Source organism: Schistocerca serialis, chromosome 8 (genome assembly GCF_023864345.2).
Source record: "Schistocerca serialis cubense isolate TAMUIC-IGC-003099 chromosome 8, iqSchSeri2.2, whole genome shotgun sequence".
NCBI classification, from domain to species: domain Eukaryota; kingdom Metazoa; phylum Arthropoda; class Insecta; order Orthoptera; family Acrididae; genus Schistocerca; species Schistocerca serialis.
The window spans coordinates 35,102,431-35,125,540 of NC_064645.1; the positions used below are offsets into that span (position 1 = coordinate 35,102,431).

The 23,110-nt window shown below is 41.0% G+C and overlaps 1 protein-coding gene across 1 annotated transcript in view; it reads left to right on the forward strand.

The window, feature by feature from the left end:
• The window catches only part of LOC126416056 (phenoloxidase-activating factor 2), a 261,395-nt gene that overhangs the window by 186,015 nt on the left and 52,270 nt on the right, over nucleotides 1-23,110 (forward strand). The window contains exon 3 of the mRNA XM_050083529.1: nucleotides 7,908-8,213. Within this exon, the coding sequence (XP_049939486.1) occupies nucleotides 7,908-8,213 (306 nt within the window). The remainder of the gene's footprint in view (nucleotides 1-7,907; nucleotides 8,214-23,110) is intronic.

Below are 23,110 nucleotides of genomic sequence, written 5' to 3' on the forward strand. Positions count from 1 at the left end.
CGTCGCATGGTACACCCCAGGTGTTACATGCTTCACCCACTGTCCCTGCTGTCGAGACATCTTCGCGCATACTGGGCACGGTTGGGCCACCCTCTCCCCAAGGGGAGTGGCGGGTTCAGCGGCGCTCACGGCGCACGAGGCGGAGGGTCAATGTGGAGGCTGGCCATATGACATTGCCCACTCTGCCTGTGAGTGGACATGTGGCCACTCCTTCAACAAGATCCGAGCAGGCACACAGGGGTAGGGGTTTACTAGTTATTGGGAGCTCCAACTTAGGCAGGTGATGGAGCCCCTTAGGGAAATAGCGGAAAGGTCGGGGAAGAAGGCCAGTGTTCACTCTGTCTGCTTTCTGGGGGGTCTCATCCGAGATGTGGAGGAGGCCCTGCCGGCAGCGATAGAGAGCACTGGGCGCACCTGACTGCAAATTGTTGCTCATGTTGGCACCAATGACTTCTGCCGTCTGGGTTCAGAGGTCATCGTCAGTTCATACAGGCGGTTGGTGGAGTTGGTGAAGGCGAAAAGCCTCGCTCGTGGGGTGGAATCTGAGCTAACTATTTGTAGTATCGTTCCCAGAACCAATCGCGGTCCTCGGGTTTGGAGCCGAGTGGAAGGCTTAAACCAGAGGCTCAGACGATTCTGCGGAGATCTGGGGTGCAAATTTCTCGACCTCCGCTATTGGATGGAGAAATGTAGGGTTCCCCTGAATAGGTCAGGCGTGCACTACACGCAGGAAGTGGCTACAAGGGTAGCGGAGTATGTGTGGAGTGCACATGTTGGGTTTTTAGGTTAGAGAATTCCCTCCGTAGGCCCGACAAGACACCTCCTGAGACGTGGCAAGGTAGGAGTAGGCAAAATGCAACAAAGAATAACAATATTAATCTGCTAATAGCAAACTGCTGGAGCGTCTATAGAAAAGTCCCAGAACTGCTCTCATTAATAAATGGTCACCTTGCCCACATAGTACTAGGGACAGAAAGTTGGCTGAAACCAGATGTAAACAGTAATGAAATTCTAAACTCAGATTAGAATGTATACCGCAGAGACAGGCTGGACAGTGAAGGGGGAGGCATGTTCATGGCAATAAGAAGTGCAATAGTATCGAAAGAAATTGACGGAGATCCGAAATGTGAAACAGTTTGGGCGAAGGTCATGGTTAAAGCAGGCTCAGAGATGGTAATTGGATGTCTCTATAGGCCCCCTGGCTCAGCAGCTGTTGTGGCTGAGCACCTGAAGTATAATTTGGAAAATATTTCGAGTAGATTTCCCCACCATGTTATAGTTCTGAGTGGAGATTTTAATTTGCCGGATATAGATTGGGAGACTCAAAATGTTTATAACGGGTGGCAAGGACAAAGAATCCAGTGAAATTTTTTTAAGTGCTTTATCTGAAAACTACCTTGAGCAGTTAAACAGAGAACTGACTCGTGGTGATAACATATTAGACCTTCTGGTGACAAACAGACCCGAACTGTTTGAAACAGTTAACGCAGAACAGGGAATCAGTGATCATAAAGCGGCTACTGCATCAATGATTTCAGCCGTAAATAGAAATATTAAAAAAGGTAGGAAGATTTTTCTGTTTAGCAAAAGTGACAAAAAGCAGATTACAGAGTACCTGACGGCTCAACACAAAAGTTTTGTCTCAAGTACAGACAGTGTTGACGAACAGTGGACAAAGTTCAAAACCATCATACAATATGTATCAGATGAGTATGTGCCAAGCAAGATTGTAAGAGATGGAAAAGAGCCACCGTGGTACAACAACTGAGTTAGAAAACTGTTGCGGAAGCAAAGGGAACTTCACAGCAAACATAAACATAGAATGAAGGCTTTCACGACCGGGTGACATGGCTGTTGATATACTTTCCGGGATATGAGGTTCTTGGACCACGACCTCACATCCCGGAAAGTATATCAACAGCCAAACATAAACATAGCCAAAGCCTTGCAGACAAACATAAATTACGCGAAGTGAAATGTAGTGTGAGGAGGGCTATGCAAGAGGCGTTCAATGAATTCGAAAGTAGAATTCTATGTACTGACTTGGCAGAAAATCCTAAGAAATTTTGGTCTTATGTCAAAGCAGTAGGTGGATCAAAACAAAATGTCCAGACACTCTGTGACCAAAATGGTACTGAAACAGAGGATGACAGACTAAAGGGCGAAATACTAAATGTCTTTTTCCAAAGCTGTTTCACAGAGAAAGACTGCACTGTAGTTCCTTCTCTAGATTGTCGCACAGATGACAGAATGGTAGATATCAAAATAGACGACAGAGGGATAGAGAAACAATTAAAATCGCTGCTGGACCTGATGGGATACCAGTTCGATTTTACACAGAGTACGCGAAGGAACTTGCCCCCCTTTTTGCAGCGGTGTACCGTAGGTCTCTAGAAGAGCGTAGTGTTCCAAAGGATTGGAAAAGGGCACAGGTCATCCCCGTTTTCAAGAAGGGACGTCGAACAGATGTGCAGAACTATAGACCTATATCTCTGACATCGATCAGTTGTAGAATTTTGGAACACATATTATGTTCGAGTATAATGACTTTTCTGGAGACTAGAAATCTACTCTGTAGGAATCAGCATGGATTTTGAAAAGGACGATCGTGTGAAACCCAGCTCGCGCTCTTCATCCACGAGACTCAGAGGGCCATAGACACGAGTTCCCAGGTAGATGCCGTGTTTCTTGACTTCCGCAAGGTGTTCAATACAGTTCCCCACAGTCGTTTAATGAACAAAGTAAGAGGATATGGACTATCAGACCAATTGTGTGATTGGATTGAAGAGTTCCTAGATAACAGAACGCAGCATGTCATTCTCAATGGAGAGAAGTCTTCCAAAGTAAGAGTGATTTCAGGTGTGCCGCAGGGGAGTGTCGTAGGACCGTTGCTATTCACAATATACATAAATGACCTTGTGGATGACATCGGAAGTTCACTGAGGCTTTTTGCGGATGATGCTGGTATATCGAGAGGTTGTAACAATGGAAAATTGTACGGAAATGCAGGAGGATCTGCAGCGAATTGATGCATGGTGCAGGGAATGGCAATTGAATCTCAATGTAGACGAGTGTAATGTGCTGTGAATACATAGAAAGAAAGATCCCTTATCATTTAGCTACAATATAGCAGGTCAGCAACTGGAAGCAGTTAATTCCGTAAATTATCTGGGAGTACGCATTAGGAGTGATTTAAAATGGAATGATCATATAAAGTTGATCGTCGGTAAAGCAGATGCCAGACTGAGATTCATTGGGAGAATACTAAGGAAATGCAGTCCGAAAACAAAGGAAGTAGGTTACAGTACACTTGCTCGCCCACTGCTTGAATACTGCTCAGCAGTGTGGGATCCGTACCAGAGAGGGTTGATAGAAGAGATAGAGAAGATCCAACGGAGAGCAGCGCACTTCATTACAGGATCATTTAGTAATCGCGAAAGCGTTACGGAGATGATAGATTAACTCCAGTGGAAGACTCTGCAGGAGAGACGCTCAGTAGCTCGGTACGGGCTTTTGTTAAAGTTTCGAGAACATACCTTCACCGAGGAGTCAAGCAGTATATTGCTCCCTGCTATGTATATCTCGCGAAGAGACCATGAGGATAAAATCGGAGAGATTAGAGCCCACACAGAGGCATACTGACAATCCTTCTTTCCACGAACAATACGAGACTGGAATAGAAGGGAGAACCGATAGAGGTACTCAAGGTACCCTCCGCCACACACCGTCAGGTGGTTTGTGGAGTATGGATGTAGATGTAGATGTAGATCATACGATGTACATAACTTTTTGGATAATAGTCACGATCCCAAAGGTGATCCCAAAGTTTTTTGAACAGTATTGCTGGTTTTGGGGTTGTGCAGTAGGCATCTTCAGAATCTAAAATCTAAGATTCACACACACACACACACACACACACACACACACACACACACACACACACACACACACAGAGGGTTAGTTATGTAAGATGTAACACCTCTTTTATCTTGTGAGTGGTTACACATATCAATGAGGATATTGATGCAAGTATGTTTTTTTAAAATGGAAGCATATGCTTTTTATAACTGTGTTCAATAGCTCTTGAGATGACAATTGCAGTGCTATAGCATTTGTTAATGTTGATGTTGAAACCTGTCATAAAAAATTCGAGAAATGCCCCAGAATTTGAGAGCACAGTGGCCGTAATCGGCATTAGCGTTGCAAACACTGCCAAGCAGAGCTCTTGTTCTACACTGTGTCAGAATGTCAACACATCTGCCTGTTTACTTGGCTGATCTGCAGGTGACTCACTTCTGCTTCAAAATTTGTTGAGTGCAGACGTGTACACCAATGAGGAGAAGTTGGATATACTACTTTTATATGGTGAATGCAAAAGAAATGCCATAAAAACAGGACAGTGATATGGGGCTATCTGTCGGGATCACCAATGTCCAGTGCGCCAGGCAATAGCACAAATTATTAAGATGATAGTGTGGACAGGCTGCTTGAATGTCAAAAAGAGGACAAGAAAGAAGGCTGAAAATCACAGAGAACAATGAAGATGATGCTAATAAATTCACACAGTGGTATGAGACATGTTACCAAGGAATGTGGAATCAGTCAGATGAGTGTCATTTGCATCCTGCATTGACAGAATGTCCATCCCTATCATGATTTCAGATGTCATATAGAATTTTGTTAGTTTTCCCTTGAATGTTGATCTATTCATAATGTGTATGCAGCTACACAATGTAATTAAAAGAGAGTTCATTTAAAAGCATAGTTATTTAAAGTATTCTCAGTTGTATTTAAGCAAGGAATTTGTCCTCTGACTGTTTAAAGCTGGTCACAACCTAACAAAACATTCAAAAATACAAACTTGATTACAGAAATCATTCTAAAATTGAACCCATTGTGATGGCTCTAGAATCCACACATACCATAAAATATACGTGTATGTATGTTTGTAGGAATCAATAATATTAGCTCTGACTTTTCATGTAATGTTAGTAAATCCTTGATTGAATCCAATATAACATTATGTTCTACTAATTGATCAATTACAATAATTATTGGTATATTTAACCCTGGTACTAAAAACACTGGTTATTCAGAGACATTTTTCTGTAGACTAAATTTCACTAATAATTCAGTACAGAGTTGCTTAGCTAACTTCCCTGTAATTCCTACTATTTTCACCCCATTTACAAGTATAATAGGGAACACATACAGCATCTTGCATTATTCTAAGAACACAAGTTTCACTACCATAACCCGCAATAATGGTCACCACAATAGTGCCCACCCTGCAGTTACATTCAGTTTCAGTTGTATGTCTCTTAGGACTTTGTTCTCTTTCTTGTAATGAATCATCCGATATGCTTCTCTCCTTATCACACCTCATTAAATTAGAATTCAGTTGTCACAACCTGTTTTCAACTGCTTCTGGGGCCAAGCCCCTCCCCAGAAGTGCTCTAGTTTTCCCCTTTCTGTGTTATTACAGTTAATACTGGTGGATGCTGTAGGTTGCTAGTCCCTATGATTATCAATGTTGTAGCTTGTGATTTACCTCTCCACTACTGTCTATTCCATGTATTCCTCTGTTCAGTATTTTCATCTCTAACAGTCCTTTGACTGTTGTTGTTATTCTGATTATCATTATTAAATTGAGGTACATTAGCCTTAGAATGGCTCTGTGTTGGTCGAGTTCGCCCAATAGTTTATCCCTTATTTGCCGAGGTGGTCTTCTTATAATTACTTAGTAAGTGCTAGACTGCAAACCCTAAGGTCCTGGTCTCGATCATCTGTTGGCATTGGGATTTTCTCTCACTGACTGTGTACTTCCTTTCTGTCTGGCAATGACTTGTGTAGGGGAAAAAAATGCCAAGTCACACATCGGTTCGGATTCCACAGTAAGCAGTAAGATCTCTATCGCTGCCTGAATAAATCACTTCAACAGTCACATTAAGGCAAGAACGTACCACCACTGACAACACCATTCCTAATGGAGCACTGTGAAGTTCAAACAGACCTGCAGGTTGAGGACTGTTTCACCTTTGCTTTTGATGGTCGATGGAGTTACCCCTCTGTGTCGCAAATAAAAACAAAACTACAGTGGAAAATATAAATGATATGTATATCACACACACATTTTACTCTATTTATAAGATAAGCTAGTAGTGAATGTATAATTCAGTTTCTTCAGTTCATAATACAGTGATAAAGATAACAATTCACAGTTCCACAAACCTGACACATACAATGATAACCGCAAACTGATAGTTTATGCTCCTATTTTGTCTTTCTTTTTTGTTTTTACTGTTACTTTTATGTTTAGTAAAAGACCTCGACGCTCACATTTTTCTTCTTTTTGTTCCTCGGTCAGTAATTTAATATAAGCTGCCTGACAAAACAAATTAACTACCCAGAGAAAACAAAATGAAACTTCATGGGTTAAGGGGTATGTGATGTAATTTCAGTGATTAAAGTATAGAGTCCAATTAACAAAGAACTTAGTAGTATGTGCCTGCTTACCAGTATATTTGCACACATTCTGGCCCGGATGTGTGCAGTGGTTAGTTTTGGAAGCATATCGTAAAGCTGTTGTGTTCTCTCCTGGAACTGCCTGTAACACTTGTAACTGGTCCTCAATATCCCGGATATCGGCACAGGGACGGAGTCGACATCTGAGCTAGTCCCATACTTCGAGCACAGACGTGGTGATCTCACTGTGGTACTCCAGTCCCCCACCACTGGTAATATCCAGTGAAGAACAACTTGCAAAAAGTGATTGTTGTTCACCAGCTAACTTGTGTCCACTGTACAGACTTCTATATAAGTAGACTGCCTGTTTAGCTGAGTGATAACATGTTTGTCTATCATACAGTGAGCCTGGGTTCAATTTTCAGCTGGGTTGGAGATTTTCTCCACTCATGGACTGGGTGTTGTGCTGTCCTCCTCATCCTTTCATCAATACCACTGACATGAAAGTCGTCCAATGTGGCATCACCTGAAATAAGACTTGCATCCGGCAGCCAAACTTTCCCAGATGGGGCCTCTCGGCCATCAATGCCACACGATCATTTCATTTTTTCTGTGTAAGTGTGAACACCATTAATCTGGTTGAGTGCATGAATGGGCATAGAATAACGATCCACCTCAGTGTATTCAGTACCCAGTTGCCTGAACATGATGTACAGCATAACTCAAAGATGCTCACTGTACCACATCAGCTGTTCAGCTATTTGGAGCCAACCACATAATACCAGTTTTACTGGACTGTGAAGAGGGGAACTGGCCTCCAACACATCTTTGTGTCCTGATACCCTCCAATTCTGAATCTCCATTGACACTACCACCCCCCACTCCCCTTTGTTTTTCCATAATACTTTTCATTTCATTTCTTAATTTCACTATTCATCTCTCTTCCCCCTTATCTGTGTTTGCTTCTCTCTCTGTCCTTATCTCTGGAATGATGCTGGCATGATGCTTATCAGTGCCTAACAAAAAATGTTCGCATTTGAAGACTCTCTTCTACTTTTGTATATATGTGTTAGAAGTTATGCACATTTCACCTCCTGGCTGGCAAATCTGTCTCACAAATCTGTCTCACAATTTATTAGTTTCATGAGTTGCATTTTCCTGTGACACAATAAATAAACACATGCAGTTACACGAAGTATGTTAATATTATGTAAATGACCGCGCGACTGCTACGGTCGCAGGTTCGAATCCTGGCTTGGGCATGGATGTTTGTGATGTCCTTAGGTTAGTTAGCGGACTGATGACCTCAGAAGTTAAGTCCCATAGTGATCAGAGCCCTTTTTTATGTAAATATATTGCTTTTACACTTGTGCCCTCTGCCAGCATTTTTAAAAAAAAAAAAGAAAAAATAGTAATATTTTGTTCTTATGTCTGAATTTTAGGATTCAAGATGGCCCTTGTGAAAATTATTTGGATGTTTGCTGCAAAAAACCACAGACTGTGGACAGGCCTATCACACCTACTCCACATATAAGAAGTGGCTGTGGCCGCCGTAACCCGGAAGGCGTGGGCTTCCGCATAACGGGCAACAATGACAATGAGGCACAGTTTGGGGAATTCCCTTGGATGGTGGCAATCCTCAGAGAAGAGAGCGTCAATGGAAACCCAGAGAAATTGAATGTTTATCAATGTGGTGGTTCACTGATACACCGTGAAGTTGTTCTGACTGCCGCTCATTGTGTTGCTGGGTAAGTATTCAGAGAGTTTGGCCTAAATTACGACATTATTGTGTGTGTGTGTGTGTGTGTGTGTGTGTGTGTGTGTTAAAAAGATCATTCCATGATTGTCAGGAGAGATTTTTTTTGTCCTTGGTGTTCTGATGAAAGCAATTTATTATTAGTCTAATTTGTGTTTGTAAAGAATGAATTTCATCGTCTACTGCTATTTACTGTTTAGTACTATTAAAAAGAAGAAAAATGAAACCAGAGGTTCTCAGTAAATTTAAGGCTATTGTTATGCATGTTGCATTCCCTTCATCATTCGATCCTAAGGAAATCGTTATCACTATGAGATACAAATCAAAGTGACACTCTTTTAGCACAGATTTGAATGTCAGAAACATACAGTTTTATTAGCTAAAATGTTTCATTGACAAAGGGTTACAGGCCGATACAGTGTTCTGATGCAAGAGCTATTCATTCCTCTTCATTTGAGGTTACTTCATTCTCATAATTTCATGCATTTTTTTGAAAACTTCTTTGTAATACATTTAGTTAATTATTTCTGGGAACACATTCTGTCAAAATGATGCCCTAGATATCTGCATATAATAATACACAACAGCTAAATATGACAAAATGAATATGACGTGTACCTCAACGAGATAAAGATAGTGTCAGTACGGTGTAATAATCTCTGGCCCTAAAGGAAAGTGGTGTGATTCTGCCCTTAACGCATACTCGCCCTTCGAACAACCCAATAGCACTATGCGGGTGGCACCGCTACACACACACACACACACACACACACTTGGACTTAGTGACTTGTACGTGATATCTTTTCATATGAACAAGTTGTCTGTCCTAAGGAAGGATTGCCACTTGATTTCTGTATTGTATGCGAAACTACACATCTCATTAACAATAATTTGTTTTATAAAAATCTGTTCTTTTCTTCATTTGTGCAACTTTTTTCCTGCATTTTTTCACACACTTTCCTCACATTCAGCTTCTCTGCTGAAAGGCATCAAACCTAGATCATTGGGCATCATTTCAACAACATCAAAAACCCTCATTCTTTGGCCTTTTATACATTCCTATTCAGACTTTGGCAATGTTTGCCTGGAGGCTCAATCTGCATGGATGACCTGGTCAGTCATCATTTTTCACAGAGTCCCTGCCTTTAAAAGAGAATATCTTATGTCATTCCTAGGCATGCAAACATGATAAGCACTTGAAACTTCCTGGCAGATTAAAACTGTGTGCCCGACCGAGACTCGAACTCGGGACCTTTGCCTTTCGCGGGCAAGTGCTCTACCAACTGAGCTACCGAAGCACGACTCACGCCCGGTACTCACAGCTTTACTTCTGCCAGTACCTCGTCTCCTACCTTCCAAACTTTACAGAAGCTCTTCTGGTTCGCAGAAGAGCTTCTGTAAAGTTTGGAAGGTAGGAGACGAGGTACTGGCAGAAGTAAAGCTGTGAGTACCGGGCGTGAGTCGTGCTTCGGTAGCTCAGTTGGTAGAGCACTTGCCCGCGAAAGGCAAAGGTCCCGAGTTCGAGTCTCGGTCGGGCACACAGTTTTAATCTGCCAGGAAGTTTCATATCAGCGCACACTCCGCTGCAGAGTGAAAATCTCATTCTGAATGATAAGCACTTATTTACGTAAGTTTCGGACAGCAACTGGAATGTGTCCCTTACTGTCCTTTTATGTTTCATGAGGAACTTGATATTTACAGATCACAAAGTGCTACACAAATAGGTCCTTAGTAAATGAGTAGGCTTGTTTCTTTTATGTTAGGATCCATATTGTTGAAATCTCATATTTCTTGACTTTAACTGGGAGTAGCTTAGAAACCCATTGCATGGCATTGTTCCACTAATTCTTTTATTTAATATTTATTTATTTATTAATCCATCTGTGGAAAATGTAAATTGCATGTATGTTGTCAACACACAAATACATAAAATATAGATGCAAAGCTACATAAATGTACACAACTACACCAATATATCTAAAAAGAAAGATGATGAAACTTACCAAACAAAAGCGCTGGCAGGTCGATAGACACACAAACAAACACAAACATACACACAAAATTCTAGCTTTCGCAACCAATGGTTGCCTCGTCAGGAAAGAGGGAAGGAGAAGGAAAGACAAAAGGATATGGGTTTTAAGGGAGAGGGTAAGGAGTCATTCCAATCCCGGGAGCGGAAAGACTTACCTTAGGGGGAAAAAAGGACAGGTATACACTCGCACACGCTCACATATCCATCCACACATACACAGTGTCTGTGTATGTGTGGATGGATATGTGTGCGTGTGCGAGTGTATACCTGTCCTTTTTTCCCCCTAAGGTAAGTCTTTCCGCTCCCGGGATTGGAATGACTCCTTACCCTCTCCCTTAAAACCCATATCCTTTTGTCTTTCCTTCTCCTTCCCTCTTTCCTGACGAGGCAACCATTGGTTGCGAAAGCTAGAATTTTGTGTGTATGTTTGTGTTTGTTTGTGTGTCTATCGACCTGCCAGCGCTTTTGTTTGGTAAGTTTCATCATCTTTCTTTTTAGATATATTTTTCCCACGTGGAATGTTTCCCTCTATTATATTCATATCATTAATTTGAAGCCAACTACACCAATAAATAGATAAGGCTTACTGAGTTACCCATTGGGACACTGTATTTTACTTTTAAATTTAACATGTAGCAAAGTGCCTCTTAACTGCAGTAATTAATCATTAGCATGATTATTAGCAAAATTTAGACATTATTTTAGGTAATACTTTATGGTATAAAAACACTTTTGTATTTTTTAGGGTATTCCTGAAGGCATGTATTTCAATTTTGCCTTTGATGTCTTTTGGTGGTTTATTGTATAGTTAATTCCATTATACAGCACAATATTTTGGTTTTTTAAATTTGAGATTTAAGTGGTGGCTGGATCTGGTTAAATGTTCATGTAGAAACCTGTTTACTGGCTACTGATCAGTCTCTCTCTCTCTCTCTCTCTCTCTCTCTCTCTCTCTCTCTCTCTCTCTCTCTCTCTCTTCTTTTTTTTACGTGGATCACTGTTTGCAGTTTGCAATATGTACTCACATGGAGCAGTCAAGAGTTCCATAGATTTAAACAACTCAGTGAAATGAGTTCTCTTGCTACTTCATGCCATAATTCATACAGTATTTATTATCTTTAAGATTGTTTGTTCTGTTGTGTTCATTTGTTCCCCAGAACATTATCCCATTATCTGCAGTGAAATATTTATATTGTGCTTCAAACAGTGGCAAATCCAGGGTGGAATGAAACAATATCATGGAAAGGGTAGTTGCTACACACTATATCAGAGACGCTGAGTCGCAGATGGGCACAACAAAAAGTCTGTCTGAAAGTGAGCTTTCGGTCAACAAAGCCTTTGTAAAACACACACACACACACACACACACACACACACACACACACGACCAGCAGCACATGATGGGAGAGGCAACCAGGTGGGGGTAAGGAGGAGGCTGGGGTTGGGATAGCAGGAAAGGGGTGGGGGATGGTAAAGTTCTGCTGGTGGGAGCTTGCAAGGACAAAGTGGAGAGTAGGGCAGCTAGGTACATTTGGGAGGTTAGACAGAGAGGGGGATGGAGGGCAGATAGCCGAAAATGAGAGAAGTACAAAGACTTGTGTGCATTGGTGGAATAGAGGGCTGTGTAGTGCTGGAATTGGAACAGGGAAGGGGCTAGCTGGGTAAGGTCAGTGACTAACGAAGATTGAGGTCAGGAGGGTTCTGGGAATGCAGGATGTATTGCATGGAGAGCTCCCTGTACAGTTCAGAAAAGCTGTTGTTGGTGGAAGGAATCATGTGGCACAAGCTGTGAAGCAGTCACTGAAGTGAAGAACTTTATGTTGGGTGGCATGCTAAGCAACTGGGTGCCCCAGTTGTTTCTTGGCCACAGTTTATCAGTGGTCATTCATACGGACAGACAGCTTGTCAGTTGTCATCCCCACATAGAATGGAACACTGTTTGTGACCGGATTGGAGTAGGGCTACCTGTGAAACCATTCGTGTGTGTGTGTGTGTGTGTGTTTTTCCGTCCGTCCAACAAAAGCCGTGTTGACCAGAAGCTCACTTTCCGACAGTCTTTTTGCTGTGCCTTCTGCGACTCAACATCTCCACTAATCTCCACTATATGGTGAATAGCAAGTATCCTTTTGATTATATTGTGTTTCAGATTATCAAGTGCACCTGCACGTGTAGTCCTTTCCTTTGTGTCATTATGTGAAGTGAAACCATTAAGCAAGATACTAGACACTTTATTTAACAGAGTACCATTTTGAAATAAAACTAAAACCAGCAGACTCTTCTTCACAATTTTCTTTTACATGGAAGCCTGTACTTTAATGTACTTTTTAACATTATTCTCATCAATATTAAGGCACTTGTCATATTGTGCAGCCATATTTTGAATACCATCCTTGTAGAAACATGTTGCAGGATTCAACAATAGCTTCAACATTCTGTAACAATTGTGTAAAGTATCTGTTCTCTCTCCCTTTCTCATCAACTTTCTGCACTAAACCATCAACAATGACTGAAGGTCGCCCGTTTCATTCCTTATCATGACCATTCGTATGGCCACCTTTGAATGCTCTGACCCATATCTGTACTATTCCATAATTCACAAAGTTTTCTCCACAGAACTTCAAAATGGCACTTCCTTTAAAAACACACTGTACACCTTACCTGTCAGTTTACAACTGATCCATTTCCCATCCCCATTACTGTTGTTTCTCACTCATCTTAAATGTTTACTTTACCTTTTTTCTACAAGGGGCATCCAATAAATAAGTTTCCCTATTTTATAAAAAGACATTACACACAACTTATCATATTGAAATAATTTTATTCACATTGCACACTGCTCCTGTTACTCTTCTACATAGTTGCCATGTTTTTCTACGCACTTTCTATAACATGACAAGAGTTTTTTTTCCATTCCTGTGTTGTACCAGGTCTGGTTCTGTCCTTGAAACCAACTGTTCACTGTTGATGTGACTCCATCATTAGTGCTGAAGTACTTCCCTCCAGGATGACTGTTGAGTTGGGGGAATATGTGAAAATATCTTTGGGCAAGATCTGGTGAATATGGAGGATGATGAAACATTTTCCAGTTGAATCTTACCAGCTCTTGCTAGGTCATTCAAAGTGAACTAGACAGAGCATTATTATGAGGGAAGGGAACTTTGCAAGACAAAGGTCCAGGATGATGAAGTCACATAAGCAGTGAACAGCTGGTTAGGAGCACAGGACCTGACGTGACCTGGTACAACACTGGTTTGGAAAACTTTTGCCATGTTACCAAAAGTGTTCAGAAAAACATAGCGACTATGTAGAAAAGTAACAGAAGTATTGTACAATGCCAATAAAATTATTTTCACATGATAAATTGGGTGTAATATGTTTTTTTTTAAATATGGAAACTTACTTATTGGACACTCCTCATAGAACAGAAAGTACTTCTTTCAGTATTTCAGTGAGGATGCAACCTTCTGTTAAGTCAATTAGAAGCAGGTTACAAATAATCAGCACTGGTTGAGAACTTCCACATTAAACTATATTCTTAATGTCATGAATAAGAAACAAAGTAAGAGTGAAGATCAAAGACTGATATGTAGCATATGTTACTTTTAATTCTGTCAAATGTTCGGTACTCAATTTGGGTGTGCTCCTTCCTGCCTTTTCCATGTGCATCCTCCATGTCAGAGCTAATGTGTAGCATGCTTCTGTAATTGTTCATCATTCTCTTACAGTTGACATATGTGGGAGCAGAGCACAAAACAACAGATCTGTCTTTCTCTACATAAGAAACTGATTCTTCTTCAAGTCCTTGAAATATTTACGTACTGTAACACAAAACCCTACATATTCACAATATGCTTACTGCAACCTTCCATAAATTTATGATAATATATGCTCTTGCACTTCTGGCCATTAAGATAGCAGCAACTGGTTTGATAGCACATAATACTCAATTTAGTAGGAGGAATACATGAGTAAATCTATAGGTGATCTGGGAACGTATGTGGTGTGACATTTAGTACACAGAGCTATCACCACAGGAAGGAGTAATGGCTCTGACTCAGCTGAGACACTGTTTGAACTGAGCTCTGATGACTATCACAGGTACATCATTCTGTGCTGCCTTAACTTTATACTAGAATTCGTCAATGGTAGCAGCTGGTGAGTAGTTCTATGCCAGTGTCTCAGCAACCTGTTACCAGATGTTTTTAATCAGTGAAAGATCTGGAGATAGTGTTGACTGAGGTAGTAATATAATACCTTCTGTAACCAGGTAGGATAGGAAGGTGCAATCTCGTGTTGTCTTCTCGAAAAGTGACTTCATACAGACCAGCAACATAGGGCACAGTTGTGGTGTCACCGCCAGACACCACACTTGCTAGGTGGTAGCCTTTAAATCGGCTGCGGTCCGTTAGTATACGTCGGACCCGCGTGTTGCCACTATCAGTGATTGCAGACCGAGCGCCGCCACACGGCAGGTCTAGAGAGACTTCCTAGCACTCGCCCCAGTTGTACAGCCATCTTTGCTAGTGATGGTTCACTGACAAATTATGCTCTCATTTGCTGAGACGATAGTTAGCATAGCCTTCAGCTACGTCATTTGCTACGACCTAGCAAGGTGCCATTACCAGTTACTATTGATGCTGTAAAACATGTACCGTCAAGAGCGATGTTCACCAATTATGGATTAAAGTTAAGTATTCCAGCAGCTACGTACGTTTTTTGTTAGTCTCATTTCCTTGACCTGTTCCAGACCTCACGCCAGCCTGCATGAGCTAAAACGTGTGCCTTTCGGCTTCCTCTCATAGTGGGTTGGCTCTCTTACCAATCCACAACAACAGTCATCAGCATTAGTGGAGTAATGCGACTGAGTACTTGAGCTGGAGGTGATTGTGTCGTGGCACCCTATGTTGTCACATCAATTCCTTTGCCTGAATGAAGATGACAAATGCAATCTCACAATGTTTGTTCTTCTCGGGCCATCTCTTGCAGATATAACCCTCTCAAAGTTGTGTGAAGAGCTAGGAATCGCACGGAGAGGTTACGTGGTGCCACTCCTATGCCTATTACTGCTGTCGAGTGCACCACTGTCTGTGCACTGTCACTGTTTTGCCTCTCTGCTGCTTCATCTAGGGATCACACTGAAGTATCTGCACTAGCAGAATAGAAATGTGGAAAATGCAAGTCTGAAAACAATTTATTGGACTCGGCAAAAGGAAACAATAATACGATCTCCAAAAAGAACAACAGACTCGATCCCAGCTGTGGATCGTCACAAACATAAAATAACAAATAATAATAGAAAAGACCTGTCTCTTCATGGGGAGAGATCACAATAAAACAATTCTACAATGTCTAGATGTTTATCGATTATACCAAGTCCATCTGCAAGAGATTGGCCAGCTAGAAGAGGCATCTGGCCACGGCTGCCGGGGTGGCGGCTCTGTATGCTTCCAAGCTGTGTGCTGAACTGACCTTTGCCCGCAGTGTGCCGCCCTGTCCAGCCCGTTTGGCGGACGTATCTGCCGGAACTATTTGCGATCACGTGCCTGGCGTATCAAATTAGTTCCTGGGGTACCTGTGACCTCTGGTGAAGTTGTTCTGCTGGCTCTGTGAACGGGTAGCGGTCCCTGGCAGCCATTGGTGGAGAGCTGGTGTTGTGTTGTAGCCACTGGTAAATATTTGTGTTGACAATGCAGATGACGGAGGTTTTCCTGGTGAATGTACGTCCTGTGATGTAGACATCCCGTGTCGGTTGGACATGGATGCCGATGCAGTAGGCGCTGTGATGTATGAAGTGGACAGCCACAGCACACATGACCGTGGTTGCTGTGCTGCCAGTCTGCAGTGATCCAGACAGTACTGTCCATGTGGATGTTTGTCGTGCTGCAAATGAGTCCATTTCGTGACCAAAGGATTGTACAATTCTACACAGCCTATTAACAAGTATCTGTTGACGAGGGTGAAATCCTATACTGCTTGGAGTATGGCTGTCCTGAACACATTTACTCTATACTTGCATGCAAGCTAGATTTCCTGACCAATGTGAGTAGCAGTATTGCAGAATGATAAAGCAGGCTCGGTAAACCACGATCCTGCCACTGTCAAATGTTGACACATTTTAGTAGGTATTTCTCGTTCTTACCATACGTGAGACACTTCATGATTTACTCACAAACAGCCACCTCCAATTGCAGTTTCTGAATGAGAAACCTTCTCCATAATCTTTTATTGTGTACAGATAGTGGATGATGTCACTTCTACTTGTTTAATGTGGCTGCACTGAAATGGTAATCATTTCTATACCCAAGTGTTCAGTATGGTGGACATGTGCATAAACCTCTACTATTCTGAAGCATTTAGGAAACTCACCAATGATGTGAGAAATGTGTGCTGGAGAGAAAATTCACTAGGAATTTTGCAAGTATATGTATCACGTTACTAAGCAGAATATTGTTGACAGATCTCCCATAAAACCAGAAGAAATTCTGGCAATTTGTAAAAGCCATTAGTAGTATCAAAGTCAGTGTGCAGACATTCATGAGAGAAGATAACAAAGGATTGGTACTGGGCCCTCTTGTTTCCAACCCACATAAATGGTAGTGCAATGGCTTTAAATCTTGATTAAATCTTCGCTAACAACACAAACTTACTACTCAAGCTTCCAAACTCAACAGTGGCAGATTCATCTCATGTAGGCCTACTAATCTAACAGTTCATATTAGTCTGCATCTACTGCTATACCCTGCAAACCACTGTGAGTTGCCTGCTAGAGGATACTTTTCAATAATATAATAATAATAATAATAATAATAATAATAATAATAAAATAGCATTAAAGATTCCAATACCACAACAGATAAATGCAGACTTTGCAAACAACAAATAGAAACAGTAGATCACATCACAAGCGGATGTACAATACTAGCAAATACAGAATACCCCAGAAGACATGACAATGTAGCAAAAATAATACAACAACAACTTGCCATACAACATAAACTAATAAAACAACACGTTCCCACATACAAGTATGCACCACAAAATGTACTGGAGAATGATGAATACAAATTATACTGGAACAGAACCATTATAACAGATAAAACAACACCACATAACAAACCTGACATCATACTCACCAATAAAAAGAAGAAATTAACACAACTAATCGAAATATCCATACCCAATACAACAAATATACAGAAGAAAACAGGAGAAAAAATTGAAAAATACATCCAACTGGCTGAGGAAGTCAAAGACATGTGGCATCAGGATAAAGTTGACATCATACCGATTATACTATCAACTACAGGAGTCATACCACACAATATCCACCATTACGTCAACGCAATACAGCTACATCCAAACGTATATATACAACAACAGAAATCTGTAATTATTGATACATGTTCAATTACCCGAAAGTTCCTAAATGCAATGTAACATATACCGTACAGTTACAAGGAAGTCACACTTGATCAAGGTCCACGTCACTTTCCATTTGTAACCAGACATAATGTCTGAGACAAGAAAGAGAAATAATAATAATAATAAACCCCGTGGAGCCCCGGGAAAAGAATAGGCCTTCGGTATGTTCTGACAGTCGTAAAAGGCGATGAAAAGATCAAACCACTAATAGGGCTAACCCCCCTTTTAGTGTGATTAGTTGGTTCAGGATAGAACTAATGAAGCCTCGGACAAGCGCTGTCATGGTCGGGGACAACGCTTGAACCCTATGCCTGTCCACAATGGTAACGACACAGCAAGCCACACAGAAAATGAATTAAATCCAAATAGAGGTGTTTTGCAGGATATGCTCCCTGCAACCACTCTAGAAGGAAAACAAAGACAGAGGATGAGATGGTCAGATGAAGTTAACCGACACCTCATGTTCTGTTATTACCAAGCAACAAACTTGGGAACCAACACAACTGGATACAGATCACAAGTATACACAACATTTATTACCAGACACCCAGAATTAAAATTTTTAACAGAACGTCGACTAGCTGATCAGATCCGTGTAATAATCAAAAATAACAGGATACCCCAGTCAGAATTAGAAAACATCAAACAGCAAGTGCAACAAATACTGGAAAAAAATAATATGCAATCAGAAGAAGAAGAAAATACAGTAATGGACTCAAACATCCCAGAGCAAACAAACAAAGAACACGACGCATCAATTAAACAATCAGAGGAAAACGAAATCTTAAGACAGCCACCAGAACAAGCACAAATAGAACATGAAGTGACACACCTGTTAGATATAGAAGAAAAATTTCAGTTGACATATATAGAATACAAAGACACAAATACAGACGTTAGACCATTCTTGCATAGACCACCAAATAACCCACAAGTCGAAACAACAACAACAACTATCAACACACTCATACACAACAAAATAAATGAAAATACAACTATGGAAGAGTTACAACTACTGGTTTATATAGGAGCACTCACAACACTAAATATACACACTAGGCAGAGATCAGAACTAACCAACACACAGAAGAAACCCACAAAACCAGCTTGGCAACACAGGCTACAGAGCAGAATAGAAAAACTGAGAAAACACATCGGACAGCTACACAATTTATAAGAAATGAAATATCAGACAAAAAACGAAAAAGGTCAGGTAAAATCTCACAACAAGAAGCGATAGAGCAATTAGATGAAAAGAAGCAGAAATTACAAGCATTGGCCAAACGACTTAGAAGATACAAGAAAAGTGAAAATAGAAGGAAACAAAACCAAACATTCAACACAAACCAAAAGAAATTTTATCAGACAATAGATAACACACACATTAAAATAGACAACCCACCAAACATAACATACATGGAACACTTCTGGAGCAACATATGGTCAAACCCGGTACAACATAACAGGCATGCACGGTGGATACAAGCAGAAACAGACACATACAAGATGATACCACAAATGCCTGAAGTGATAATTTTGCAACATGAAGTCACCCGAGCAATTAATTCTACACACAATTGGAAAGCCCCTGGAAAAGATAAAATAGCAAATTTCTGGCTAATGAAGTTCACCTCAACACATTCACATCTAACTAAATTATTTAACAGTTACATTGCAGACCCATACAGATTCCCTGATACACTTACACATGGAATAACTTATCTGAAACCTAAAGATCAAGCAGACACAGCAAATCCAGCAAAATATCACCCCATAACATGCCTACCAACAATATACAAAATATTAACTTAAGTCATTTCACAGAAATTAATGACACATACAACACAGAACAAAATTATAAACGAAGAACAAAAAGGCTGTTGCAAAGGAGCTCGAGGATGTAAAGAGCAACTAATAATAGACGCAGAGGTGACATATCAAGCTAAAGCTAAACAAAGGTCGCTTCACTACGCATACATTGATTACCGAAAAGCTTTGATAGTGTACCCCACTCATGGTTACTACAAATATTGGAAATATACAAAGTATATCCTAAATTGATACAGTTCCTAAACATAGTAATGAAAAATTGGAAAACCACACTTAATATCCAAACAAATTCAAATAATATCACATCACAGCCAATACAGATTAAGCGTGGAATATACCAAGGAGACTCATTAAGTCCTTTCTGGTTCTGCCTTGCTCTGAACCCACTATCCAACATGCTAAATAATACAAATTATGGATACAATATTACTGGAACATACCAACACAAAATCACACATTTGCTATACATGGATGATCTAAAACTACTGGCAGCAACAAATCAACAACTCAACCAATTACTAAAGATAACAGAAGTATTCAGCAATGATATAAATATGGCTTTTGGAGCAGACAATTGTAAGAAAAATAGCATAGTCAAGGGAAAACACACTAAACAAGATGATTACATGTTGGATAACCACAGCGACTGCATAGAAGCAATGGAAAAAACAGATGCCTATGAATATCTAGGATACAGACAAAAAATAGGAATATACAATACAAATATTACAGAAGAACTAAAAGAAAAATATAGACAAAGACTAACAAAAATACTGAAAACAGAATTGACAGCAAGAAACAAGACAAAAGCTATAAATACTTATGCTATACCAGTATTGACCTACTCATTTGGAGTAGTGAAATGGAGTAACACAGACCTAGAAGCACCCAATACACTTACACAATCACAATGCCACAAATATAGAATACATCACATACATTCAGCAACAGAAAGATTCACATTAAGCAGAAAGGAAGGAGGAAAGGGATTTATGGACATAAAAAACCTACATTATGGACATATATTTAAAAACAAAGATGATGTGACTTACCATATGAAAGCGCTGGCAGGTCGATAGAAACACAGACAGACACATACATACACACAAAATTCAAGCTTTCGCAACAAACTGTTGCCTCATCAGGAAAGAGGGAAGGAGAGGGAAAGACGGAAGGATGTGGGTTTTAAGGGAGAGGGTAAGGAGTCATTCCAATCCCGGGAGTGGAAAGACTTACCGTAGGGGGAAAAAAGGACAGGTACACACACACACACACACACACACACACACACACACACACATATATATATCCATCCGCACATACACAGACACAAGCAGACATTTCTAAAGGCAAAGAGTCATACAACAGCATATGTTTTCTTTTTGAACATTAAAAGCAAGTCACCACTTTGAAATCATATTGAGATCTATCTGAATACTTGTGCAGCTGTAATCAGAAAATAATTTATAATAGATAACTTGTCAGTGTCTGAGGTTACTATTAATATTGGCTGCAATATCATTAATATAAAAGATGAACAGCAAGAATCACAACAAACTTCCCTGGGGCACATCTGAAGTTACTTCATCTGTCAATGATTCTCCATCTGAGGTAACATGCTGTCTTTGCTACCAAGAAATCTTCAGTCCAATCACAAATTTCACATGATACCCCACATTATTGTATTTGAGATAATAAGTACATGTGTGGTGCTTTCGAAAAATAAAGAAATACGGTATCTACCCTACTGCTTTGATCCGTGGTTTTCAGCACGTCATGTCTGAGAAGTGTGTGTTAGGTTTTGCATGAGTAATTTTTTCCAAAATCCATAGTTGCTAGTATGGAGGAAATCATTCTGTTAAAATTTCCTCATCCCATTTGAGCTCAAAGTACAATCTCAGATTTTACAACAAACGCCAAGGATACTGGCCCGAGTTCATGATCACTTCCGCTGCCCTTCTTATAGACGGATGTGACTTGTGTTTTCTTCCAATTATTATACATGATTTTTGTTCAGTGTATCTACAGCATATTATTGTTAAAAGAAGGGCTAACGTGGCCTCAAATTCAGTATAGAATGTGATGAAGGTTCTGCTGGGCCTGAAACTTTATTCAGTTTCAAAGATTTCAGCTGCTGCTCAATGACACTGTCACTAACACGTGTATCACTCATTTTTGCAGTGATGGAGAACCAAAATGGAGCTGTACTCCTGGATTTTCCATTGTTCAAGAACATTTGAAAGTGAAGTTCAACATTTCTGCTTTTGTCTTGATATCTTCAATTTCAGTTTGTTTCATCCACGATTGTCTAGTGTAACATTCCTGTTCTTGTGCAAGATGTAGAAGGAATTAACCCCAAAAATCCTGGTTTTATGAGTGTGTGCTGAAATGTAATACCTCCAAATTTTTCATGTGAAAGATCTTAGTTCTGTAAATAAAAAAATGTTACCAGCATTCTACATCGTCATTCTTTTTTGCTCATATTTATTTCTCAACATAGTCACACTGGTGACAAACACATTTCTCTCAAGGATAGATCACTTTGTTGAGACAGTCACTGCAGAATGTTTGACTTTGTTGACAGGATCACAACCTCACCTCTGGTTGCACAACCTCATCGCTATCAGAGAGAAGTCCTTGAAGGTATTCTTGTTTTGGAAACAGGTGAAAATTGGATGGGGCCAAGTCTGGGCTGTATGCAGGATATTGATGACTGTGAACTAAAGGCGTCAGATTGTTGCAGCATTTGTATGTCATCTGACATTGTCGTGCAGGAGGAGAGGGTGCTCCATGTGGGGGCCAGTGTTTTCTGTGGTTACAAACTCAGATACGGCACTCTGTCTTTCACGCAACAACATATCCCCCCAGGGGGTCCACAACTCTTTTGTGGACACGTGCGTAGCGAGCACGGGACCCCGAGCTAATGTGGCCCTCCTTCCTTTCCGGGCTGCATACCTTCCCTTCCTTTCCGCATCCCTCCCCGTCCCCCATCTTCGCCCCCCCCTCCCCCCCCCCCCTCACCTCTGGCTCTTTCCTTCCCTTTCTCTCCCTCTGGGAGTATGGTTTGTGCCTACGTCCGGAGACAGATGCTCGAAACTGTTCCAAATTCCTTGCTTTTACACTTGCAAGTCCTCGTCCTTCCTCTGTCCTTCCCTTTTCCTTCCCTCTTCTCCTTGCCCTTTTCTCCGCTGCGGCGTTTGAGACCCCCTTTTCTTTCCTTTCCCTTTCTCTTTTTTCCTCCCTGTGCGTGTCTGAAGGCCGACTCACGCACTTCCATGCGTAGCCGGTGACGGGGTAACGCGTAATTCCCCGCCCCGGGTAGACAGGTAGGACACGTACGTACCCCCTGGTAACGGCCAGGCCCAGGGAGGGGTGATTACCCGAGCTGATACCTTCCGAAAGTGCCTATTGGTCCCTCCGTCCGTTTGTCGGGAGGTGTGACCTGAGGTGTGAACAATCACCTAAGGCGGGTGTGCCCTCGGTGAGGGCCCCCACAAGGGAGGAGCGCGCCATCGGAGACGCCGGTAATCATGGGGGATTCATCCGCAATGGTTTCCTCACCTTCCACTATGTCTGCTCACAAACGTAAGTTCACTGAGTCTCAG